Source organism: Loxodonta africana, chromosome 2 (genome assembly GCF_030014295.1).
Source record: "Loxodonta africana isolate mLoxAfr1 chromosome 2, mLoxAfr1.hap2, whole genome shotgun sequence".
Classification (NCBI taxonomy): Eukaryota; Metazoa; Chordata; class Mammalia; order Proboscidea; family Elephantidae; genus Loxodonta; species Loxodonta africana.
The window spans coordinates 39,601,288-39,625,393 of NC_087343.1; the positions used below are offsets into that span (position 1 = coordinate 39,601,288).

The 24,106-nt window shown below is 41.9% G+C and overlaps 1 protein-coding gene across 4 annotated transcripts in view; it reads left to right on the top strand.

Moving 5' to 3' along the window:
• The window catches only part of RAI14 (retinoic acid induced 14), a 201,418-nt gene that overhangs the window by 13,181 nt on the left and 164,131 nt on the right, over positions 1-24,106 (top strand). For all 4 annotated transcript variants that reach the window (XM_010588088.3, XM_010588089.3, XM_010588090.3 and 1 more), the window contains exon 2: positions 17,653-17,736. In XM_010588088.3, the coding sequence (XP_010586390.1) occupies positions 17,701-17,736 (36 nt within the window). In that variant the 5' untranslated portion in view covers positions 17,653-17,700. The remainder of the gene's footprint in view (positions 1-17,652; positions 17,737-24,106) is intronic.

Consider the following 24,106-nt stretch of genomic DNA (forward strand, 5'->3'; position numbering starts at 1 on the left):
TTTGAATTCTTTTTTTATTATAGTGTCAGTGCTTTTAACTGTCCTGAGTTGAAGAATTTATTTTTTATAGCTTGGAGAGAGTTGTTAGATGGGATATTAGAATAATTTCCTAAGGAACAGAATTATCCTAGTGATAAGGAAGCACCTAGGTATCAAAAAGTTCCGCTTTTCCTGTTTGAACTGTTGTCAAAACATGGACACCTCCATCCCAATCTGTAGTTTGTAAAAATAGTCACTTCACTTGTCCGTAATTATTCATATGTTTTCTCCATTCTTGACTTGCTTATCTTCAGCAAACCTACGTGGGAAAAGATTTGTTGACTCTTGAGTTCAGTAAAATTATTCATTAAGCATATGCTCAGTATATGAAAAGTACCACAAAATAAAGATGCCCGCCTCTCTCTGGTGAGGCAGGGGTGTGTGAGTGAGGGGGAACAACCAGAGGAAGGGATGCCTGTCTCCAACTGGTCCATTGCCAGAGGATGCCTTTTGGTTTGACTTCCTAGAGGATTCTGTAAGGAGCACTGGTGACGCAGTGGTTAAGTGCTTGGCTGCTAACCAAAAGGTCGGAGCTTTGAACCCACTGGTGTTTTGAACCTACCAATAGCTCTGTGGGAAAAAGACCTGGTGAACTGCTCCCATAAAGATTGTAATTGTGTGCCATTGAGTCGATTGTGACTCATCGCGACCCTATAGGACAGAATAGAATTGGCCCATGGGTTTTTTTTTTTTTTAGCTGTAGTCTTTACAGAAGCAGATTTCTAGGCTTTTCTTCCACAACACTGTTGGGTGGGTTCAAACTGCCAACCTTTAAGGTAGTGGTTGAGTGCAAGTGGTGCTGCTTGGACTATACATGCATACACACACACACATACATATATATACACATACGTGTACATACATACACATACATATATACATATACATACACACGTACATACATACGTACATACACACATACATATGTATACGTATACATATACATATACATATACATACACACACACACACACATATATATATATGGAGCCCTGGTGGCACAGTAGTTAAGAGCTTGGCTGCTAACCAAAAGGTTTGCAGCTCGAATCCACCAGCTGCTCCTTGGAAACCCTATGGGGCAGTTCTACTCAGTCCTATATGGCTGCTATAAGTTGGAATCGACTCAGCAGCCATGGGTTTTTGAATATATATGTAGGTACACATACACACATATATAGATAAAGAGATTTATTTTAAGGGATTGGTTTATGTGATTTGGGGGCTGGGAAGTCTGAAGTCTGCAAGGGAGACCTGTAGGCTAAAAACTTGGCAAGAGTGGCACCTGTAGTCTTGTGGCAGAATTTCTTCTCTGAGAAACCTCAGCTTTTATTCTTTAGGCCTTCAACTGATTGGATGAGGACTACCTAAAGTCAACTGATTGTAGATGCTAAACTATACATTCACAGCAACTTCTAGATTAGTGTTTGATTAAATAACTGAGGACTTTATAGCCCTAGTGGCACAGTAGTTAAGAGCTTAGGCTGCTAACCAAAAAGTCGTAGGTTCGAATCCACCAGCAGCAACTTGGAAACCCGATGGGGCTGTTCTACTCTGCCTGTAGGGTCGCTATGAGTTGGAATTGACGCGACGGCAACGGGTATAGCCTTGCCAAGGAGCCCTGGTGGTACAGTGGTTAAAATACATGGCTGCTAACCAAAAGGTCAGTGGTTCAAATCCACCAGCTGCTCTGGGAAGAAAGATGTGGCAGCCTGCTTCTGTAAAGATTACAGCCTTGGAAACCCTATGGGGCACTTCTGCTCTGACCTATAGGGTCACTACGAGTTGGAATTGACTCAACAGCAACAAATTTAGCCTTGCCATGTTGACACATAAAGTTAACTATCACACAGTCTTTGAATGGAAAATCTAAATCATCACTGTCCAGTCGAAATATAATGTAAGGCACATATGTAATTTTAAGTCTTCTAAAAAGTAAAAAACAGATGAAATTAACTTTAATAGTACATTTATCTTACATAGTATATATACACGAAATGCTATCATTTCAATGTGTAATCACTGTGAAATTTATTAATGATATATTTTGCATTCTTTTTTTCATATTAACTCTTTGAAATCTATTGTATAGTTTTCACTTATAGTATATCTCAGTTTGTACTACCAAAACCAAAACCAAACCCATTGCCGTCAAGTCGATTCCAACTCATAACGACCCTATAGGATCGAATAGAACTGTCCCATGGGGTTTCCAAGGAGTGGCTGGTGGATTCGAACTGCTGACCTTTTAGTTAGCAGCCATAGCTCTTAACCACTGCACCACCAGGGCTCCCAATTTGTACTAATCATATTTTAAATGCTAACCAGTCACATGTGGCTAATGACTACAGTATTGGACAGTGCCAGCCTGAGTAATGTCTTTGTATAGGTCATGTAACCCCCTACACCATATGGCACCTAGAGTGTTCTCGAGAAATATGTGTTTGATTAAGCGTCCCTGTGTTTTTACCCAGTCACCTGGGATCTTGCTTCTTAGTTTTAAGTACTTTCTTTAGAGAAGTACAATAACTTCATTACAAACATGGTATAATGTACATTTGTGTCTTAGGTTTACAAATCCTGTGTCTTTCTGCTTTTGCATTAATCTATATGGACTTTTTTTAATAGTAAGTCTGATTTTGGGGGCAGGTTTTGTGTGGCCCACATTTCTATATCCCCTATGTTCATGATTCTTAGTGAATAGTCAATGCATATGAGTAAATAAAACATAAATTTCTTTATCTTTTCTCCTAAATTCCAAGTTCGTGAGTAGCGATGGTATTTTTACTCTGTAACCCCTTTTAGCATCAAGTACAAAGTGTGTGGTTTTGGGGGATGCATTGTGTGTGTGGAGTAGGGGAAGCACATTAAACCTTTGTTACTGTTACTGGGTGAATTTCTCATCCTACCTAGTCAATGCTCTTTCCTTTTTATCCCTAAACATAGAAAGTGATTGAACATTGAGCTAGAGGAGGTCCTGGGTATGGAATTCAGTTGGACTGGACTTTGCCTTGGGCTCCCATATAGCAGGTTGGAATGGAAAAAGATCTGAACGGCTTTTGCATTTGCGTTGCCAGAACAATAGTATCTCAGACCTTCAAGGGCAGAGCCCCTGGGGAGCGATGCCTTGCTGTTTGAGCCACTGTGTTGGGCTTGCCTTCCGTATGTCTTGTTTAGAATAAATGAGGGCGAGTGACAGCGTGTTTCCAGGTCCGTCTTCATCATTATTTAAGGGTTAGCTGCCTGGAAGATTATCCTGGGCCTTGAGGCCTCCCGGTCCGGCTGAGCTCAGCACAGGGCCACTTCTCCACTGCCTGCCCCGCTCTCCTCCAAAACCAAACCCAGTGCCATTGAGTTGATTCCGACTCATAGCGACCCTATAGGACAGGGGAGAACTGCCCCGTAGTGTTTCCAAGGAGCACCTGGCGGATTTTGAACTGCCGACCCTTGGGCTAGCAGCTGTAGCACTTAACCACTACGCCACCAGGGTTTCCCCGCTCTCCTCCTTGCCTCTTATTCCACAGTTTTTCCCTGTTCATCCTTAGCCTCAGTTAGGTGACAGCTTCCATGTTTCATTCTTTATACTCTGTCAGCTCTCTGGAGCCAAATCCCTGGGGTGCAGAGTTGATGAGGTTCACCCCGTGGGCAGCCCTGGAGTTGAAGCCCATCCCCAAGCCCCAAGCACTGGTCCTTCCGGGGCCCAGCCGTCACAGTGACTTTTTATTTCTTAGGAGTTTTTATATAAACTAATGTTGTCAACTGCCCTACAGTTGTTTCCAGCTCATGGCGACGCCACACACAGTGGAATGAAACACTGCCCGGTCCTACACCATTCCCTTGATTGTGATCCATAGGATTTTCATTAGCTGATATTTGGAAGTAGATTGCCAGGCCTTTCTTCCTAGTCTGTCACAGTCTGGAAGCTCTGCGGAACCTTTATCAGCATCATAGCAAACACACAAGCATGAGGCAGAACGGGTCAGGCCAGTTAACAGCTAAACAGATGTACCCTCCCTAACCTGCAGGTTTGTAGGGGCATTGGAGAATCATCCCATTTATAGTCACTGCAAAAAAAAAAAAAAACTAGTCCCTGTGGGATTGATTCCAACTCACGGCAACCGTTTGTATTTCAGAGTAGAACTGTGACCCTTAGAGTTTTCAGTGGCTGTGATCTTTTGGACGCAGATCACCAGGACTTCCTTCCAAGGTACCTCTGTGTGGATTTGAACCACCAATATTTCCGTTAGGAGTCAAGCACTTAACCATTTGCGCCACTCCATTTCTTCACAGTACAGAGAATGTATATTCCACTTCTGTAGGTTCGTGAAGTAAATTTAGGTACCTAACTTCAGAAATGTGCTGAAGAGGCAGAAATAGGAGTTGTAACTGTGTTGTTAGATTTCTGGGTTCCTCTTTTACTGTGGCATCTAAGATGACAGCCTGAGTAAGATGGAGTGCTATATGAGAAGGCACCAAAGTATTTGTCAGTAATCTTAGGTTGCAAGTGACAGAAACCCAACTTGAGCTAGCTTAGGCTAAGGGGGTAGTGTCTTGGCTTATGTGACCCTAGATCCGGTGCCAGAAGTATGTGGGTGTAGAAGGGCCTCAGGGACCCCTGGAACCAGGGGCTTTCCTTTCCCTCTGGGTCTGCCTACTTTACTTCCCTCTCTCAGAACAGTTCCTGCACAGGGTAGAGCTGGAGTCTTGAGCAGCTGCCAGGCCCACATTTTCCCAGCTTTTCCACCAGAGAGTTGGGCTTCCTTTCCTCCTCTCCTCTCCTCTTCTTCCCTTCCTTCCTTCCTTCCCCTTCCTCTCCTCCCACCTCTCCCTTCCTGTCCCTTCCCTTCCCTTTCCCTCCCTTCTCCTCTCTTCCTTTCCCTCCCTGCCTTTTCCGTTCCCTTCTCTACTCGTCTTTCTCTTCCTCCTCTGCCCTCTCCTCCCTTCCCCTCTCTTCCCTTCCATTTCCTTTTCCCAACTCTGAAAACCCCTGGAGAGTCTCTGACTAGCCCTGCTGAGGACACAGTCCCATCCCTAGGGGAGTAGCCGCTACCAGATTACCTGGTTTGGGGGGGTGTTGGAGGAACAGTTTTCTAAAAGAAGGCTAGTACGGTTATTAGAAAACAAAAGGGGCGCTGCTGAGCAACCAAACATCATAGACCCACTAACCCTTTGCAGAAACCAAACCCATTGCTGTTGAGTCGATTCCGACTCATAGTAACCCTATAAGACAGAGTAGAACTGCCCCATAGGGTTTCCAAGGAGCGCCTGGTGGATTCGAACTGCCAACCTTTTGGTTAATAGCTATAGCTCTTAACCACTATGCCACCCGCGTTTCCATAGACCCACCACAGCTGTACAAATAAGCGCTATTACATTGAAAGAAATGAAGATGTCTGCCTTCAAGTGAGCGAACACCCCTTTTCTGAAGGACTGGAGGTGAGAATCATACTTTTATGAATACATGACGTTCCGGTGATGTCCAAATGTGATAGGGCAGGAGAAATAATTTTGTGCCCTCCCTCTGTTCCCTTATTCCCACTCATAAGGCATCAGAGTTCACAGAATCTATTTTATTAATTTATATATTTATCCCTCATTCTGAAAAGTATTTAAGGCCCTGAATGACTGGGTGAAGAGATTCAGCAGACCAAACTGAACCATTGTGATCATTATAAATGACGTTTCCAACATTCCAGAATGTGGAAAGTCCAAGCTTATCCCCATTTTGAAACCCAGTCAAACAAAGAACCGATGAAATATGTGGTAAGCCAACTTTTCGCAATTAAATCTTTCTAGGGTAAAAACAGGGATTAACTGTAACCGTAAATGGAGCTTACCCTCTCGCTTACTCTAAAGATATTTTTTGCTACCAAAATCTTTGCATACAGAGCTCCTTTTTAATTTGATCTTTTTAAAAACAGCTTCATTGAAGTATAGTTTATATTACATAAAATTCACCCATTTTAGTATATAATTGATTTTTAGTGAATTTGTAGAATTGTGTAACAGTTACCACAATCTGGTTTTAACACATTTTCCTCACCCCCAAAAGACCCCTCACATCCATTTACAGTCACTCCCTGTTCCCAATCCTATCCCTAAACCAAACCAAACCAAACTCATTGCCATGGAGTCGATTCTGACTCATAGCGAACCTATAGGAAAGAGTAGAACTGCCTCATAGGGTTTCCAAGGAGCAGCTTGTGGATTTGAACTGCTGACCTTTTGGTTAGCAGCTGAGCTCTTAACCACGGTGCCACCAGGGCTCCAACAACCACTAATCTACTCTCTGTCTCTGTAAATTCGCCTGTTTTATACATGTCATATAAATGGAACCATATAATATATGATCTTTTGTGTCTGAATTCCACTTAGCATAATGTTTTTGAGCCTCATCGATGTTGCACCAGGTATCAGTTTCCTGTTCCTTTTTATAGCTGACTAGTATTCCATTGTATAGATATGCCACATTTTGTTTAACCAGTTGTTGGACATTTGGGTTGTTTCCACTTTTTCGCTATTATGAATACTGCTACTAGAAACACTTATGTACAAGTCTTTGTGTAGACATGTGTTCATTTCTCCTGGCTACATACCTAGGAGTAGAATTGTTGGACTGTATGGAAAATTTATATTTAACTTTTTAAGAAACTGCCAAACCGCTTTCCAAAGTAGCTGTGTCATTTTATATTTCTGCGAGTAACGTTTGTGGATTAGGCCTCCATTTTTAAACTTGATTGGTTCTGTTGGGTTTCAGGATAGGTGAAACTCAAGGAATGGACACTGGTGGGAGAGGCTAAGAAGCTTGCCCACACGTAGACACACATAGCAGCTAGGTATGTGCAGGGCAGTTTTTGTCTCGAGTCAGGGACATAGTGGTATTTTTTGATGGTGGTATTGAAATGAACACCAAAAGATTTAGAAACATAGAATTGGAAGGGCATTTAGAGATGATCATAAAGATAACATCAACATAGGAAAGAGCTAAAGTGATGGTTGAACAACATAATAAAGTTGCTTGGGTGGTGCAAACGGTTTGTGCTTGGCTACAAACTGAAATGGTTTGAACCTGCCCAGTGGTGCCTTGAAAGAAAGGCCTGGCGATCTGCTTCCGTAAGATTACAGCCAAGAAAATCCTGTATAGCTCAATTCTACTCTGTAACACGAGGGGTCGCCATGAGTTGGACTCCACTCGATGGCAACAGGTTTGGTTTGGTTTGTGATGATAAATGATAATGTCACCAAACTGTACATGTAAAGAATGTTGAAATGACAGATATTCTCCTATGTATATGTATTCACAATCAAAAAAAAAAAAAAGTCAGTGACCAAAAAAAAAAAAAAAAAACTTCAACACAAAGAATAATTGCAGGAGTTTCTTAGCTCTCAAATGATTTGTATATTTCAGCGGTAGCTTATTTAATTAAGTCTGTGCTTTTTAAATTGGATGGATATAGGGCATGAGATAACCTTGGGACCTTGGAGCACATGAATAGCAGACTCAACAGACCAGAGAGTAATGCTGCCAGAGCCCTGCCAGTTTTTTTATTATTTTTTTTTAATCAATGCTGCAGGCTCTGGCTGATTCATGGATCAAGAATCAGTCGTAGTTGATGGCAGGCTTTATTCTGAAAGACGAATGATGTATTTGGTTCTAGAGAGAAATGTCATGTCATGCCCTGGAAGAAGGAAGTTGTGAATACAGGGAGATTAATGTTCTCAAGCGAGTTTTACTACATGGTTATTACAATACAATATCTGAACGACATTTATGGTTCAAAAAGAATGGGACCATTTCTTTGAAAAAAATGTGAGATGTTGAAGTATTTTAGAAACGACTCATTGCCAAAATGAAACTGTTGCTTATTTTTTTTTTTTTTCCCTTTAACTTTTCCCTTCTTTATCATGTGGGCAAGTATTTTAACAGTTAAGTTGGAAAAGAGACCATAGTTAAGTCATAAAAGAGATAACATATTGGAAAACATTGGCCCATAATTTTATGCTCTGTAAAAGTTTGCTTGTGTATTCATTCAGTCATTTATTCATATGTATCAGGTTTGCTGAATAAATAAGACTCATGAGATAAAATCATAAAGCAGCTTTGTGTTGCATTGTCTTTTTAAAATTTATCTAGTAAAGCCTGTATAACCCTTCCTATGGATAGAATCTATGTTTTTTGTTTTTAATTTTATTGTGTTTTAGGTGAAAGTTTACAGCACAAGTTATTCATTGAAAAAATTTAAAAACAAATGTTTTGTGACATTAGTTGCAACCTCTGTAATGTGTCAGCATTCTTCCCCATTCCCTTTGCACCCCGGGGTTCTCAGTGTCCATTCATCCGGTTTTCCTCTTCCTTTCCACCTTCTTGTCTTTGCTTTTGGGCAGGTGTTGCACATTTGGTCTCCTATACTTGATTGAACTGGAAGCATGATGCTTACATTTGTTATTGTTTGTGTTATAGTCTGTCTAACCTTTGGATGAAAGGTGGACCTTGGGAGTGGCTTCAATTCTGAGTTAGCAGGGTGTCTGGGGCCATAGTCTTGGGGGTTTCTCCTGTCACCCTCAGACTAGTAAACCTGGTCTTTTTTTTTTTTTTTCTGTAAATTTGAATTGTGTTCTGCATTTTTCTCCCACTCTACCGGGGATCCTCTATTGTGATTCCTGTTAGAGCTGTCGGTGGTGGTAGCCGGGAACCATCTAGTTCTTCTGGGCTCAGGCTGGTGAAGGCTGCGGTTCATGTGGTCCATTAGTCCTTCGGGCTAATATTTTCCTTGTGTCTTCGGTTTTCTTCTGCTCTGAACATGCTGGGACCAATAGATATACCTTACATGGCCGCTCGCAAGCAGCTAACAAAACACAATCATCTTTGTTGCAGAGAGATTCTTAACTGAGGAAACAGTCTAGCATTTGAGGAAAAAGAGAGATGCTGACAAGGAGGGAAATATTTTTGTTCCTTATATTTGCTCAACATTTATTTCAGTGCTTTAGATTTTCAGCCTGATGTTCTTTTTGACTTGGAAGAATAAATTCTGAGGCCCATCTGGGGCTGGTTAGTGTCCTGGTGTTGCTGAGAATGCCATAGCTGTGTCCTCATATTCCAGGATAGAAGGATCGGATCGAGGACATTGCTATTTAGTCTGTTTCTCTATCTCTGAAGCAATTCAGAGAAACTTATTTTAAGCCACTGCCTTTGAATCCTGTGATGTCATTTCGTGAATGTTAATTTATTCTTGTAATGCAGGAAATGTACCTGTGTGTACAGCTGCCATCTGCCTTTGTGAGTTTACATTGTTCCTTAGTGGTTGTTCATAGCCAGCTGGTACCCTCCTAGATGTTAGGGTGTGAGGAGACTCTTTTCCCACCCTTACTATATTGTGAAGGATTCAAACACAGCTGATGCTCAAAAGTATAGACCTATTGTATCCACTTGCACAGTGTCTTTAGATCACTTCCTAATGGAAGTGTGAATTATAGATATGCTGCCACTAACCGAGTCTAGAACACTGGTTCCTCAATCTAGTTAAGCATCAAATCACACAAGGAGTTAGTTTAAAAAAAAAAAAATTACTGATTTTTGGGCTTCACCTCCAATGATAGAATCAGAACATCTGGGACCAGGTTCCAAAGGGACTCTAATATACTAACAGACATGGGCACCACTGCCCTAGGAAACAATTCTTGTGCCATATGCTGATGTTGGGGTTAGGGTAGGTGGGGTAGGAGTAGCTTGGAAATTAGAAGAGAAGAACTATTTTCTTCCAGTCACTTCAAATCAGTAAGCTAGAGAAATAGGTAAATACAGAAAGCCTCCGAGGAGCCATCGCATTTTAAAAGCATGATTGTTGTTAACCTGTCTTGTGTTCCTTTGAAGTTTTTTGTCAATCAGTCCAAGAGGTGTCTAACCTGGAATTTTCCCAACTCTTAAGGACTGGAGAAAGTAATGGAGGTTAAGCTTTTTTAAAAATAGCTTTGCTGAGATCAAATTCACATACCATACATTTCACCCATTTAAAGCATGCAACTCAGTGGTTTTTAGTATATTCACAGTTTGCACAAGTATCACCACAGTAAATTTTAGAACATTTTCATCACCCCAAACAGAAACCCCTTGCCCATTATAAGCTATTTTAAGTACTTGAAGTCTAGCTTATTTGTTCATGGTAAAGTTCTGTAGGCTAATATAAAGGTTTTTTGATTAGGGTTAAAACTGATACCAGGTAAGCGTATTTCATGTTAAGTTCTGGTTGAGAGTTACCTTATTTGGTAAATGGGAAATGAGTTAATAAACAAACCTATGTCTTAGAGTTTTCTAGAGAAACAGAAGCAGTGAGGCACAACATACATACATAAATATATATATGTATCTCCACACACACACAAACTGTTGCTCTTGAGTCAATTCTGACTCATAGCAACTCTATATGTGTGTATGTATATATATGTGTGTGTGTGTATGTGTAGAGAGAGAGTGTGAATTCCTATAACCTAAGTGTCCATATAAGCTTAGAATTCTGTCTTCTTAAGAACAGAGTTGTTGTAGGTAAAATAAGAGAGAGAGAGAGATTGATTTACTTCAAGGAATTGGCTCACGCAGTTATAGGGGCTGGAAAGCCCAAAATCCATATGTCAGACAACAGACTGGAGACTTCTGCTGCTCACAGGATTGTGGGAGTCTGGCAAGTCCAAAATCTGTAGGTGGGGTGATAGGCTGGAGACTTCTGTGGGCTTCTGGCCCAAGATCAGTAGGTCAGTTGACAGGAAGAGTACAGAATCAAGACAGTGAGGCAAACCATACCCTATGAAACTGTTCCTTTCAACTGATTACATTAGGGAAGTTGATTACATTACACTGCATTAGATTATGTTACAGAACAGGAAGTAGTCTAGTGTTTGGCAAAATGAGTGGGAGCCATGGCCTAGCCAAGCTGACACATAATTAACCAGCATACCAGTTTTGATCCAGTCTTTCACATGAGAGGGCAGCAAGGCTGTGCATCTCCACACCTCTCCATCCCTAGATCAACATGACAGCTCTTGATGAGTTGCCACCAGAGATGGGAGCCATGTTTCAGCTACTTATTTTAATTGAGCAGGTAGTAAAATAATAAATGTTTCTGCTCAGGGGATAGGTGTGCTTTATTCTGCTTCAAACAGGAGAACTTGGTTCAGAGAACTTTTCCCATATTTGTGCAACATTTGATCCTCTTTTTATACATAGCCACATTAGGTTGCTTTGCCACGAATTCATCTTCACTGCAACTCTTTTGAACTAAGCATCTTTTCCAAGGACTGCCATTAGTGTGCCTTGCTAATCAGATTGGTGTCACTCCACTCAAGATAAGCTGTACTGCAAGCCTGGGCGTTGAAAATTTGGGATTAGGAATTGGGGCTGGAAGATTCCAGTGGACCCAGAGAAGGCGAGTCCCCGATTTACTCATGGATGGTGTTAGTCAAGAGGAGATGCTGGGCAGAGGGGGCCAGGCATAGTTCTAGGGGCTGGACTATTAGCACTAGCCATGGCTTCCAGGTGTTGGAACCATTAAAGGTAACAGGAATGCAGTGATCTATTAATAACTGTAATTACCCCCAGCTTCACTTCTTGTCTCTGTGGGTGTTCATGACTTCTTTACCCTGGACACCTATTTCTATCATCGTGGCATTAAGCCCAGGGACCTCCCAGCTGTGACACACCCAGAGCCATGGGCTCCGAGCAGACATTCATTTTACGATTAATACCTTCCCCTGGGAACTTTTGGAATTAGTTACTATATTTATTTAATCCCGTTCAAATAACAGTTTGCATTCTTCTCACTGCCATGCTAAAAAAATAAAAAGAAAACCAAGTACAAACAAATAAAAACAGTAATATAACATTCACAAGACCCCTCATGACCTCAAAAACCTTAGCCACCTTTGCCTGTGACCTTGTGTTCTGTGAATGAATGAATTCTCTGGGTGATCACACTTTGGTTGGCCACACGATTTGTGTTATCCAAGCCTTGGCTTTTCTTTTTGTTCCTTTCCTGCTGCGTGGATTTGGCTTCTTTGCTTATTAGCCCTCCTACCAGAGGGTGGAGGAGTCCCTGGGTGATGGAAATAGTAAGCGTGTGGCTTTCGTTTGAATCCATGCAGAGATGGCTCAGAAGAAAAGCCTGGCAATCTTTTTCAAAAAAATCAGCCATCAAAAACCCTATAGAGCACAGCTCTATTCTTGAGACACATGGGGCTGACATGAATTGGAGTTGACTCGTCGCTAATTTTTTTTTTTAAGCAGAGGGTAGAAGGAATTGAACTTGAGGGATGATTTCTATTTTCTAGCAAGAGTTGGTTTAGAAACCTTGGGTCAGTGACTGTGTGGGAATATCTGATTATCATGATTTCTAACTTGGATTCATCAAAAGGTGGATTGTTTTGACAAGCGTGTTCCCTGTTACATCTGCCTCCATTCTAGGCACATTCACTTCAGTATGCGAAAGTTTGGACCAAGGAACTTGATGGAAATGCAGATTCCTAGGCCCTAGCCCCAGAGATTCAGTTTCCATTGGATGGAGACTAGAATTCTGCAGTTAGCAAACCATCTCCCAGATCCTTCTGATGCAGATTAGCTAGGGAACAGCTTTGAGAAACGCTGCCCTGGAGCTTGCCCTTGCTGTTGAGGTTCCAGACCAGCTTTCTCAAGTACTTGGCAATTAACAATGTGTAATTACTGTGTGTACAGTTTCCAAGACAACAGACATTCTGTCACTCAGAAGATTGAGAGGGGCTCAGAAGATTGACAGGGGCCAGTAACTGAGAGCCTAGGGTTAATTCCATTGAAATGCTGTATGACAACGGGTTGTTCATGCCGTTCCTCAAAGGGCCGTGCTTAATGGCAGCCAGGGTAGTGAAAATAAACACATTAGAGTCACTGGGTGATTTCTGGTGACAAAGAGATGACGAGGGATGAGTACAGTTGTTCAGTTGCTTGCAGTTTTGCCCTCTGTCTCCTCAAATCAATTTATTTAGAATGACAGGGTTTTGAAAAATAGTGGCTAGCTGTTGAAAGGGACAGTGGTGGTTCAGTGGTAAAATTCTTACCTTTCACAAAGGAGACTTAGGTTTGATTCCCTGCTTATGCAGCCATACCCACCTATCAGTGGATGCTTGCGTGTTGCTATGATGCTGGGCAGTTTTCAGCAGAGTGTCCAGGCTAGGATGGACAAGGACGGTCTGGTGATCTTCTGAAAATCAGTCAGCGAAAACCCTATGGGACCCAGTGGGTCAATACACCACCAGTCATGGGGTTGGCGCAGGATCAGGCAGCCTTTTGTTCTGTTGTGCATGGGGTCAATAGCCGTGACAAACATCTGACACCCTATTCCTTAGTTCTGGGGGATAAACCCAAAACCCAAACCCACTGCTGTCAATTCCATATAATAGTGACCTCATAGGGCAGAGTAGAACTGCCCTGTAGGGTTTCCAAGGCTGTACATCTTTACAGGAGCAGACTGCCACATTTTTCTCCTGTGGAGTGCCTGGTGGGTTCGAACCACTGACCTTTTGGTTAGCAGCTGGGCGCTTTAACCACTGCATCACCAGGGCTCCTCTCAAGGGGGCTTAAAAACAAACAAACCCACTGCCATTGAGCTGATTCCTATTCATAGTGACCTCATAGGGTTTTCCAGGCTGTAAATCTTCATGGAAGCAGACTGCCACCTCTGTTTCCCACAGAGCAGCTGGTGGGTTTGAACTGTTGTCCATTTGGTTAGCCGTTGATCACTTTAACCACCGCTACCAGGGCTCCTTCTCAAAGGGGATAGCACTGTTAAAGCTCCCCGGTGTTAGTTTCTCTCAGGTGAGGAAAGTTACACTTTTATTGAGTGTTTAGTGTGTGACAGGGCTTTGAACTAGTTCATTCCAGTTTGAACCCCTGCTGACAATTTGCATTTCTAACAAGTTCCCAGTCAATGTTAATGCTGCTGGTTAGGGACCAATTCTGAGAACCGCTAGTAGAACTGTGGTTCTCAAAATTTATTATACATAAGGATCACTTGGGGATGTTGTTAAAATATAGATTCTGATTTAGTATATCTGGGGTGAAAATGCAAATTCTCAGCAGTGGTTAAAACTGGAGTGAACTGGTTTGAAGCTCTGCTATGTGATGGACACTTTCACAGAGATTATCTTGTCTTTTGGTACATTTTCCAGGTAAGGACAAAAATATATAAAATCTATACCATATTTTAGCATAGGATTTGGCTTTTTGGTTTTAATTTTAGAGCTGTATTAGATAGATAAAGCATTAAACTTGAAGTCAGACTTTGGCGTCTGGTTCTCAGTTCCATCCTATACAGTCTTTGGGATTGCCAGCAATTTGGCCAACTCTTCTGAGGCTTAGTTTCTACTTCTGGAAAATGAAGAGCTTAGATTAGATCACTAATGGAAACCTTGGTGGTGCAATAGTTAAGCACTCAGGTGCTAACTGAAAGGTTGGTGATTCAAACCCACCCACCTGCTCCACGCATAAAGAAAGGCCTGGCGATCCGCTTCTGTAAAAATTAACGACAGAGAAAACCCTATCGGGCAGTTCTGCTCTGTCACATGGGGTTGTTACGAGTTGGAATCAGCTCGGTGGCACGCAAAAACAGACGAACTCACTAGTTCTTAACTTTTGAATGAAACTTCCTCCCTGAAAATAAAAGTATATAAATACTGACTCAAAAAAAAAAAATTGCATTCCATTTCCAGGGGATTGCAGAGCCCTCCTAAAGGAAATGATTTCTTAAGGCTCTTCCAGCTCCAACTCGGAAGGCCGAGTCCGAGCAGCGACCTGGAGTCTTACATGGTTCAGAGCCGCCCCTGAGGAATGAGCTTTCTGACGAGGGAGCTTCTGTTGTTCTTGGCTTTTTTCACTGACTGCCCTGTGCACTTAGGAGGGAAAAAACCACACCAAGAAAAATAAACAGAGAAGGAATGGCATCTAGAATATGAACTGTTTGTTTCCCTTACCATTCTTCAACATGGGTGTCCTTCCGAAGGAGGTGGACAGTATAACTGTAACATGTAGGATGTGAAGAGGAGCTAGTTCAGCACTGTTGTTAGGTGCCGTCGAATTGATTCCAACTCATAGCAACCCTGTGGAGGAAACGCTGCCCGTCCCTCGCCATCCTCACAATTATTGCTGCGTTTGAGCCCGTTTTTTTTTTTTTTTGCAGCCACTGTGTTAGTCCATTTGTTGAGGGTCTTCCTCTTTTCTGCTGACCCTCTACCTTACCAAGCATTATGTCCTTCTCCAGCGACTGGTCCCTCCTGATAACATGGCCAAAGTATGTGAGATGAAGTCTTGCCATCCTTGCGTCTAAGGGGCATTCTGGCTGTATCTTTTCCAAGACAGGTTTGTTTGTTCTTCTGGCAGTCCAAGGTACAGTTGTCTCTGGATATCTGAGGGTGATTGATGTCAGGACCCCCTGCAGATAACTGAACTCCTCAAATGCTCACGTCCCTTATATAAACTGGTGTAGAATTTGCGTATAACCTGTCCACATCCACCTGTATACTTTAAATAATCTCTGGATTACTTACAATACCTGTCTTAGTTATCTAATGCTGCTGTAACAGAAATAACACAAGTAGATGGCTTTAACAAACAGAAGTTTATTCTTTCATGGTTTAGGAGGCTAGAAGTCTGAATTCAGGGCATTAAACTCAAGGGAAAAGCTTTCTCTTTCAGCTCTGGGGGAAGGTCCTTGTCATCAGTCTTCCCCTGATCTAGTTGCTTCTCAGCAAAGGGACCTCAGGTCCAAAAGAGGAGCTCTGCTTCTGGCTGGTGGTAATTCTGTTCCTCTCTTCTCTGCTTGATACTCTCTTTTATATCTCAAAAGAGATTGACTCAAGTACAACCTAATCCTGTAGATTAAGTCCTGCCTCATTAACATAACTGCCTCTAATCCTGCTTCATTAACATCATAGAGGTTAGGATTCACAACGCAGAGGATAATCACATCAGATCACAAAATTCTGGGCAGCCACACAATACTGGGAATCATGACCCTATCAAGTTGTCACAATTTTTTTGGGTGGAGGGACACAGTTCAATCCATAAGGATACCTAACTGATAACATTGTAAATGGGTGTTGCATCACAATTGAAGACTTGCTCTGGAAGGTAGCCTTTCTCTTTCTCCCAGCTCTTTTGGGATTGCTGATGCTGATTCTCCCTTGATCTTTGAGTCCTGGAGACTCTAGCACTTTACATAGCTAGCCGCCATCCCTTACTAGCCTTGAAAACCTTCCTCTCGTGTTTCTCAAGGCCCTCACGCTTCACCTTTGAGAGATTGCTTTGACCACTGAATTGTTTTTTAGCAGCCATTTTTTTTTTTTTTTTTTTTACAGAAACCAATGGTGTGTACAACACAAGTAGCTAATGAATGAGATGCCAGGCAAGCAGTGCTCAACCAGCCAGTGCTGGAGAGAGACCGAGGATCTGTGAAATGGTGTGGGTGCTACAGCAGGGTGTGCCTACACGTCGGTTCATTTGCGTGGGTTCAGCATAGTGCTCGGCACGTGGCAAAGTCAAGTTTTGCTTTTTGAAACTTTTTTTTCCCATCCCTGAATATTTTCAATCCGTGGTTGGTTGAATTTGAGGGTGCAGAACCCGCAGATGCAGAGGGCTGATTGTATTCAATATTCTTTGCCAACACCATAATTCAAAGGCATCAGTTCTTTGGCCTTCCTTATTCACTGTCCACCTTACTCATGCATATGAGGTAATTGAAAACACCATGGCTTGGGCCAGGTGCACCTTAGTCCTCAAAGTGACATCTTTGTTTTTTAACACTTGAAAGAGGTCTTTTGCAGCAGATTTTCCCCAGTGCAATAGATCATTTGATTTCTCGACTGCTGCTTCCATGGGTGTTGATTGTGGATACAAGTAAAATGAAATCCTTGACAACTTCAATCTTTCCTCCATTTATCATGATGTTGCTTAGTGGTCCAGTTGTGTGGATTTTTGTTTTCTTTACGTTGAGGTGTAATCCATACTGATCTTCATCAGTAAGTGCCTCAAGTTCCCTTTGATTCCAGCAAGCAAGGTTATGTCATCTGCATATTGCAGGTTGTTAATGAGTCTTCCTCCAATTGTGATGCTGTGTTCTTCTTCATATTGTCCAGCTTTTCGGATTATTTGCTCAGCATACAGACTGAATAAGTATGGTGAAAGGATACAATCTTGACGCATACCTTTCCTGATTTTAAACCGTGCAGTATCCCCTTGGTCTGTTCAAACAACTGCCTCTGGGTCGGTGTACAGGTTCCTCATGAGCACGATTAAGTGTTCTCGAATGTTATCCATAATTTGTTACGATACACACCGTACAGTAGTTTGGGTAAGCAGTTACTTAAACTTGGTCTAGTTTTAATACTTGAAAAGTTGGGGTAAAATTTATACATTCTGATAGAGTGTGTATCACAAGTGGACACAGCATATTTTCATTACTGTTTCTCAGCTCTGACCACATTTCCAGCCCAACCTCATCTCCTGTGCCCTGCTCAAAGTTGTAATCTAACCAGGAGACAATAGCTAGGGTGTTTATTTGCAGCCCTAGATAACTTTCTTTCTTTCTTTCATTTTCTGCTTAGATGTTGAGAAGTCTCCTCTAGAGCTTTGGAAGGCTGAATGGAGTAAACATGAAGAGCTTGAAAGCAAAGTTCAGGAAGAGTGATGTAAGTATGCTGTGACTCACCGTCTGGCTGTTCCCACTCAGCCCCTTGGAGCTACAGAAACAGCGCTCCAGCCCTACCTTGATAAGCGGAGGGTTAATCAACTACAGACAACAGAGCGACTTTCAGTCCCAGTTCCAGGTGCCTTTGTGAATGCCATGCCCTGGGTTCTTTGCTATCTGTGTGTATAGCTTTCCAAAAAGATATATAGTTTTTTATTCCCAGAATCTGTGCCTTGTAGAGAAAAGAACAGTCAAACATCTTAAGGAAAAGAATCAGTAAAAGGCTCAGCATTTCTAACATTGCCAAAATCCTGAGTAACTGTGTCAGTTTTTAGAGGAGGCCAGTCTCAGGAGTGTGGTTTAAGGAACATGTTCATCTTGGCTTTAGGAAACTTTTTTTTTTTAAACTTTCTGTTGCTTTAGCGGTAAGGCAACACTATCCATTGCAACCTGTGCCTTTACAAAAAACAAAAAAATAATCCTGTTGCTATGGAGGCTGTTCTGACTCCGTATGTTACAGAGTAAAACTGCTCCATAGGGTTTTCTTGGCTGTCATCGTTATGGACGTAGATCACCAGGCCTTTCTTCTGCAGTGCTGCTGGGTGGGTTCAAACCTCCAATCTTTAGATTAGCAGCTGAGCGCGAATCATTTGTGCCACCCAAGGACTTACTCCCCTTGAATTCCTGGGGTTCTTACTTACTTATTATCCATCATAAAAGATTTTGGATTGAAGGCACCAGTTATGATGTCAAAATTATGAAACAGGCTCCCAGAGGAGAAAACTGGGAAGAGTAACACAGCAGAGGGATTCTATACAATGATATTGTAACCAAAGGTCACCTTATCAAGCCTGCTGTGATTCCAGTCTTGTACTAGCCACCCTCTGGATGCTTTTGGCAGACTGTTTAATTGGGAGAAGTTCGTGGAAGGGTATTGGAAGGAAGCCCAGATATGCCTCCCTCAAAATGGGCCTGTTCAGCTATCATCTAAAAAAAAACAAACCAAACTCATTGCCTTCGTGTTGATTCTGACTCGTGGCGACCGTATAGGGCAGGGTAGAACTGCCGCATAGAGTTTCCAAGGAGTGACTGGTAGGTCCGAACTGCTGACCTTTTGGTTAGCAGCCGTAACACCTAACCACTATGCCACCAGGGTTTCCAAATGTAGCCATCATCTAGCATTAGGAAATTAAAGGTAATTATAGGGTCGCTACAAATCCTAATCAAGTTAATGACAACAGTAAAGGAGCGCCCTGGTGGCACAGTAGGTAAGGGCTTGGCTGTTAGCTGAAAGGTGGACAGTTCAAACACACCCAGCAGCTCTGAGGGAGAAAGACCTGGTGATCTGCTTCAATAAAAATTACAGCCTAGAAAATCCCTTAAGGCAGTTCTACTCTATCACATGGGGTTGCTATGAGTCAGAATCAACTCAACCGCACCTAACAACAATTAAAGGTAAGCCCTGAACTCTGTTGCTTTGCCATGAATTATATTTTGATATCTTAGCACAACTGCATTTTTTTTTTTTTAATTGTGCTTTCGGTGAAAGCTTACAGTGCAAGTTACCATCTCATTCAAAAATTTATAAACATATTGTTTTGTGACATTGGTTATAATCCCTACAATGTAACAGCACCCTCTCCCTTTCTGCCCTGGATTCCCTGTGTCCATTTGTCCTGCTTCTGTCCCTTCCTGCCTTCTCATCCTGCTTTTGGACAGGAGCTGCCCATTTGGTCTGGTATATCTGAATGAACTAAGAAGCACGTTCCTCGTGTATATTATTTTTTGTTTTATAGCTCTGTCTAATCTTTGTGCACAACTGCATTTTTGCAGTAAATGGAGGCTGTGTCTTTTATGGTAGCATGTCACACGCATACCTCCTTTTGGCTGAAGCTTGTCTCCTGAGGCTGTGCCACAGCTTATCTCCTGAGGCTGTGTCATGACATGTAACTTACTGTGCAATAAGGCCCAGCCAGGCCAGACAGGATGCTTGTAGAATGATTGTAATATGTTGTGTCACTTAGAGAAAATTAGAGCTAGAGAGGGTCTTAGGAGAAAGTTGACCTAACTTTATTACTTTTCAGGTCAGTGAATTAAAAGTCAGAGAATGTGAAGTGACTTGGCCAAAGTCAAACAACTGGCTATTGGCCAGGGCAAGTGCCTAGGTCATCTGACTTCCTTAGCCCCATGCTCCTGCCCCTCCCCTGAGAAGCCTTCAACCTCATCTGCCTGCTAGATGATACTACAGCCTACATATCTCACTTGGCTTTCAGATAAGAAGGAAGAAGCAATTAAACAGAAAATGTTGCCCAGTTCAGTGGATATGGGTTTGTAAATTGTGTGACCAGGTTCACAAATGCCTTTTTCCATTCCAAGGGAATCTGGCTAGCTTCGATTTACACAAGTTGAGATTGTGTTAGCAAAATTTCATCTTTCTGAAGTGCTGTGGTTTTCTGAACAAGGCTGGGGAAATGAAAGGTACACAAACCATTAGGTTAAAAATTAAAAACTAGCGGTAGTAGGGAGGGTATTGCTGGACTCCAGTTTTCAATAAAAAATGGAAACATTTCCATGATTTAAGAAAAAATCACGGTAATAACACTAGTAAAAGCTTCTAGGATTTGGCAGCCGAAAATGCTGTGATTTTGGCAACTGATGCTAAGAGAAGAAATGTTAGAAGAGCAGGCTTGGGGGAGGGGAGCAAAGGAAATTGGTATAGATAGAGCCAGGCAATTTCAAATAACTCCCCAAGATTATCCCAGATTTTTCCCCAAAGCCCCAAAGCTCAGTTAAATGGAGAGAACGAAAACAAGAAAACCCTTTGTTTCAGCCCTAGCTTGTTAGCTACATGATATAATAATGACAATAACTAACCATTGTGAAGTGTTTATGTCAGGTGCTATGCGAAACTCTGCTTGAAATTCACTTACTCTTGCCCCAGACCTTATGCCGTAGTTACTATTGTTAAGCTCATTTTACAGATGAGGAAACTGAGGCCTGGAGAAGTGCAGTAACTTGTCTGGGCCCTTTGAGCTGTATGTCGTAGAACCAGTTTTTGAACCGAGATAGATTCCACAGCCCATGTTTCCTGAAAGAGGAGCTTTGGATGGAGATTAGTTTTTTTTTTTTTTTTTTATTGTGGTGAAAATATATTCAACAAAACATACCAATTCTACAATTTCTACATGTATCATTCAGTGACATAGATTACATTCTTCAATTTGGGCAACCATTCTCGCAATCCTTTTCCAAACTGTGCCTCTGCTGTTAACATAAACTCACGCCACCTAAGCAAAGACTCCCTTTTCCCCTCGCTCTAACCCCTGGTAACCACTGATAATCTTTAGTTTCTGTCTGTTTGCGTTTTTCATATAAGTGAGATCATACTATGTTTGTCTTTTTACGACTGACTTATTTCACTCCACATAATGTTTTCAAGGTTCGTCCATGTTGTGGCATGCGTCGTGACTTCATTTCTCTTTATGGCTGACTAATACTTCTCCGTATGTATGTACTACATTTTGTTTATTCATTCATCTGTTGATGGACCTTTTATGTTGTTTCCACCTTTTGGCTCTTGTGAATAGTGTTGCTGTGAACATTGGTGTACATGTGTCTGTTCATAACATTGCTTTCAGGTCTCTTGGGTATATACCTAAGAGTAGAATAGCTGAGTCATATGGTAGTTTTCTGTTCAACATTCTGAAGGACTGTTTTCCACAGTGGTTGTACCATTTTACATTCCTATCAGCAATGGATGAGGGTTCCTGTTTCTCTACAACCTGGCCAATACCTGTGGTTTTCTGTTTTTTTGATCTATGCTGGTCAAATGGGGGTGAGATGGTATCTCATTGTGGTTTTGATTTGCATCTTCCTGGTGGCTCAGGGGTTAAGAGCTATGGCTGCTAACCAAAAGGGCTGCAGTTCGAATCCACCAGCTACTCCTTGGAAACCCTTTGGGGCAGTTCTGCTTTGTCCTATAGGGTTGCTATGAGTCAGAATTGACTGGACGGCAACCGGTTTGCTTTTTTTTTAACGGCTGATGGAAGCTCTGGTGGAACAGTGGTTAAGAGTTTGACTGCTAACCTAGAGGCCGGCAGTTTGGAAACTCTATGGGGCAGTTTTACTCTGTGCTGTAGGGTCGTTCTGAGTTGGAACTGACTGGACAGCAACGGGTACGGTAATGGCTAGTAACGTTGAGCATCTTTTCATGTGCTTGTTGGCCATTTGAATATTCTCTTTGATGAAATGTTTTTTCAAGTTCTTTGCCCATTTTTTGATTGGATTATTTGGCTTTTCGCTGTTAAGCTGTATTTTATATATTTTGGATATTAGACCCTTATCAGATATGTGGTTCCCCAAAATTTTCTCCCAGAGTGTAGGCTGAGATTAGATTTTAAGAGACAGGACTATGTAGTCAAAACCCAAACCAAAGCCACTGCCGTCGAGTCGATTCTGACTCATAGTGACCCTATAGGACAGAGTAGAACTGCCCCATAGAGTTTCCAAGGGGCGCCTGGCGGATTCCAGCTGCCGACGTTTTGGTAGCAGCCGTAGCACTTAACCACTACGCCACCAGAGTTTCCGGACTATGTAGGGAGCAGTTGAAAAAAGTTGCTTTGGACTCGGATCTGGGTTTGTGACCCTTGATGAGTTTCTTGCCCTTCCTGTGCCTTTGGCTCTTCACCTGAAAAGGAGAGGAAATAGTAATGTTGTTTACACAAGGTTGTGAAGATTTACTGCTCTGTTGTGTGTTAAACACACATCTAAGGGATGTGTCCTGCAGGAGATGCTGTGTCCCTATTCCTTTCTCTTAATCAGAAAACCTAACATTTACTACAATTAAAAAAAAAAGATTAAAACAACAACAGCAAAGCTAAGAAACAACCTAAAAGTCTAAAAAATAAGGGGTTAATTAAATGAATTAAAATTATTCACACAGTGGGAAAAAATAGAACTTGAAAAGTATAAATACTATTTATTTATTAAATTAATTTTTATCTGAATAACGTGCTAACAGTTACTGCCGCCGAGGGGGAAATTGAGCAAATGGGAGTCCTTGGGGGAGGAAAACTTAACTTTTTGCAACATACCTTTCAGTTTGAATTTTTTTTGTATATGTCTATGCATATGGAGCCTGGTAGCACAGTGGTTAAGAGCTTGGCTGCTAACCAAAATGTTGGCAGTTCGAATCCACCAGCCGCTTCCTTGGAAACCCTACGGGGCAGTTCTACTCTGTCCTGAAGGGTCAGTATGAGTTGGAATTGACTTGGCGGCAACAGGTTTTTTAAAATTTTTTTGGTTTATGCATAGAGATCTATTATGTGTTAAATGAAAAACATTTTAAAATGTTTGTGCTGAGGTAAATGAGCCAAACTGTAATCTTTATTGCCCAAAGTGAGTGGTCTCTTTCAAAGAACTATCCTCAGCCTTCAGCCATCGAATTTACTGCTTGTCTTTGTGTGAGGCTGAAAAGAGAAGGGGGAAGAAAGGTTCTTTGTGTTTCTGGGGGATAACAGCTCATGTTTGAGCTTTCATAAAGAGAAGACAGGTGACCCACTGGATTTCAGCCAGCCTGTTCTGGGAGGTCTGAAGCCAGATCGGTTTGTGGCCATTGAGAGCAAAACCCAGGAGTAAAAAAGGACAATAATGGCCCAAAGGAGGCTCCTGTGGACAGCTGTAAGTCACTCTGCTACTCCAGGACCATCATGCGAGTACAGGCTTAATATGAGTGTCCTTCTGGAACATCTGACTTAGATCAGACTGACATCTTGTCAAAGGCAAGTGTAATAGAGGAATAAGCCTGATTCCGGAAGCTGAACTTAGACAATCTCGTTGTCTACTTGCCTTATAAGCAAGTTTGAGACCCTGCAGGTAACCCACAAAGGGCAAAGAGAGTTATGGAATTAAACATTTTTCAGTTCCCATTCATAACTTTCTTTTGGAAGTTCTTAAACCTTGGTTAGACCCTAGAGGGAATATAGGAGAAATCTAAAATATGCTTCTTGTCTTTAAGAAGCTCATAACGCTAGTTGAGGGCATTAAAATTACACAGGAAATAGCTAAGGCAAAATACAAACAGTATAGAATATAGATACTAAGATGTTGTCTGGACGATAAACACTATAGAATTTCAGAGAGGGGCAAATCACTGGAAATAGAAAATGGAGGAACTTTATGGCGGTGAAGTTTTATCCATTCCTTGAGGATGGGTAGGATTTGGAAGGATGGAAGGATCATGTATTAGTTTCCTAGAGCTATTATAGCAAAGTACCACAAGCTGGGTGGCTTAAAACATCAGAAATTTCTTCTCTCAGAGCTCTGGAAGCTAGAAGGAAGGACGCTGGCAGGGCCTTGCTCTCTCCAGAGCC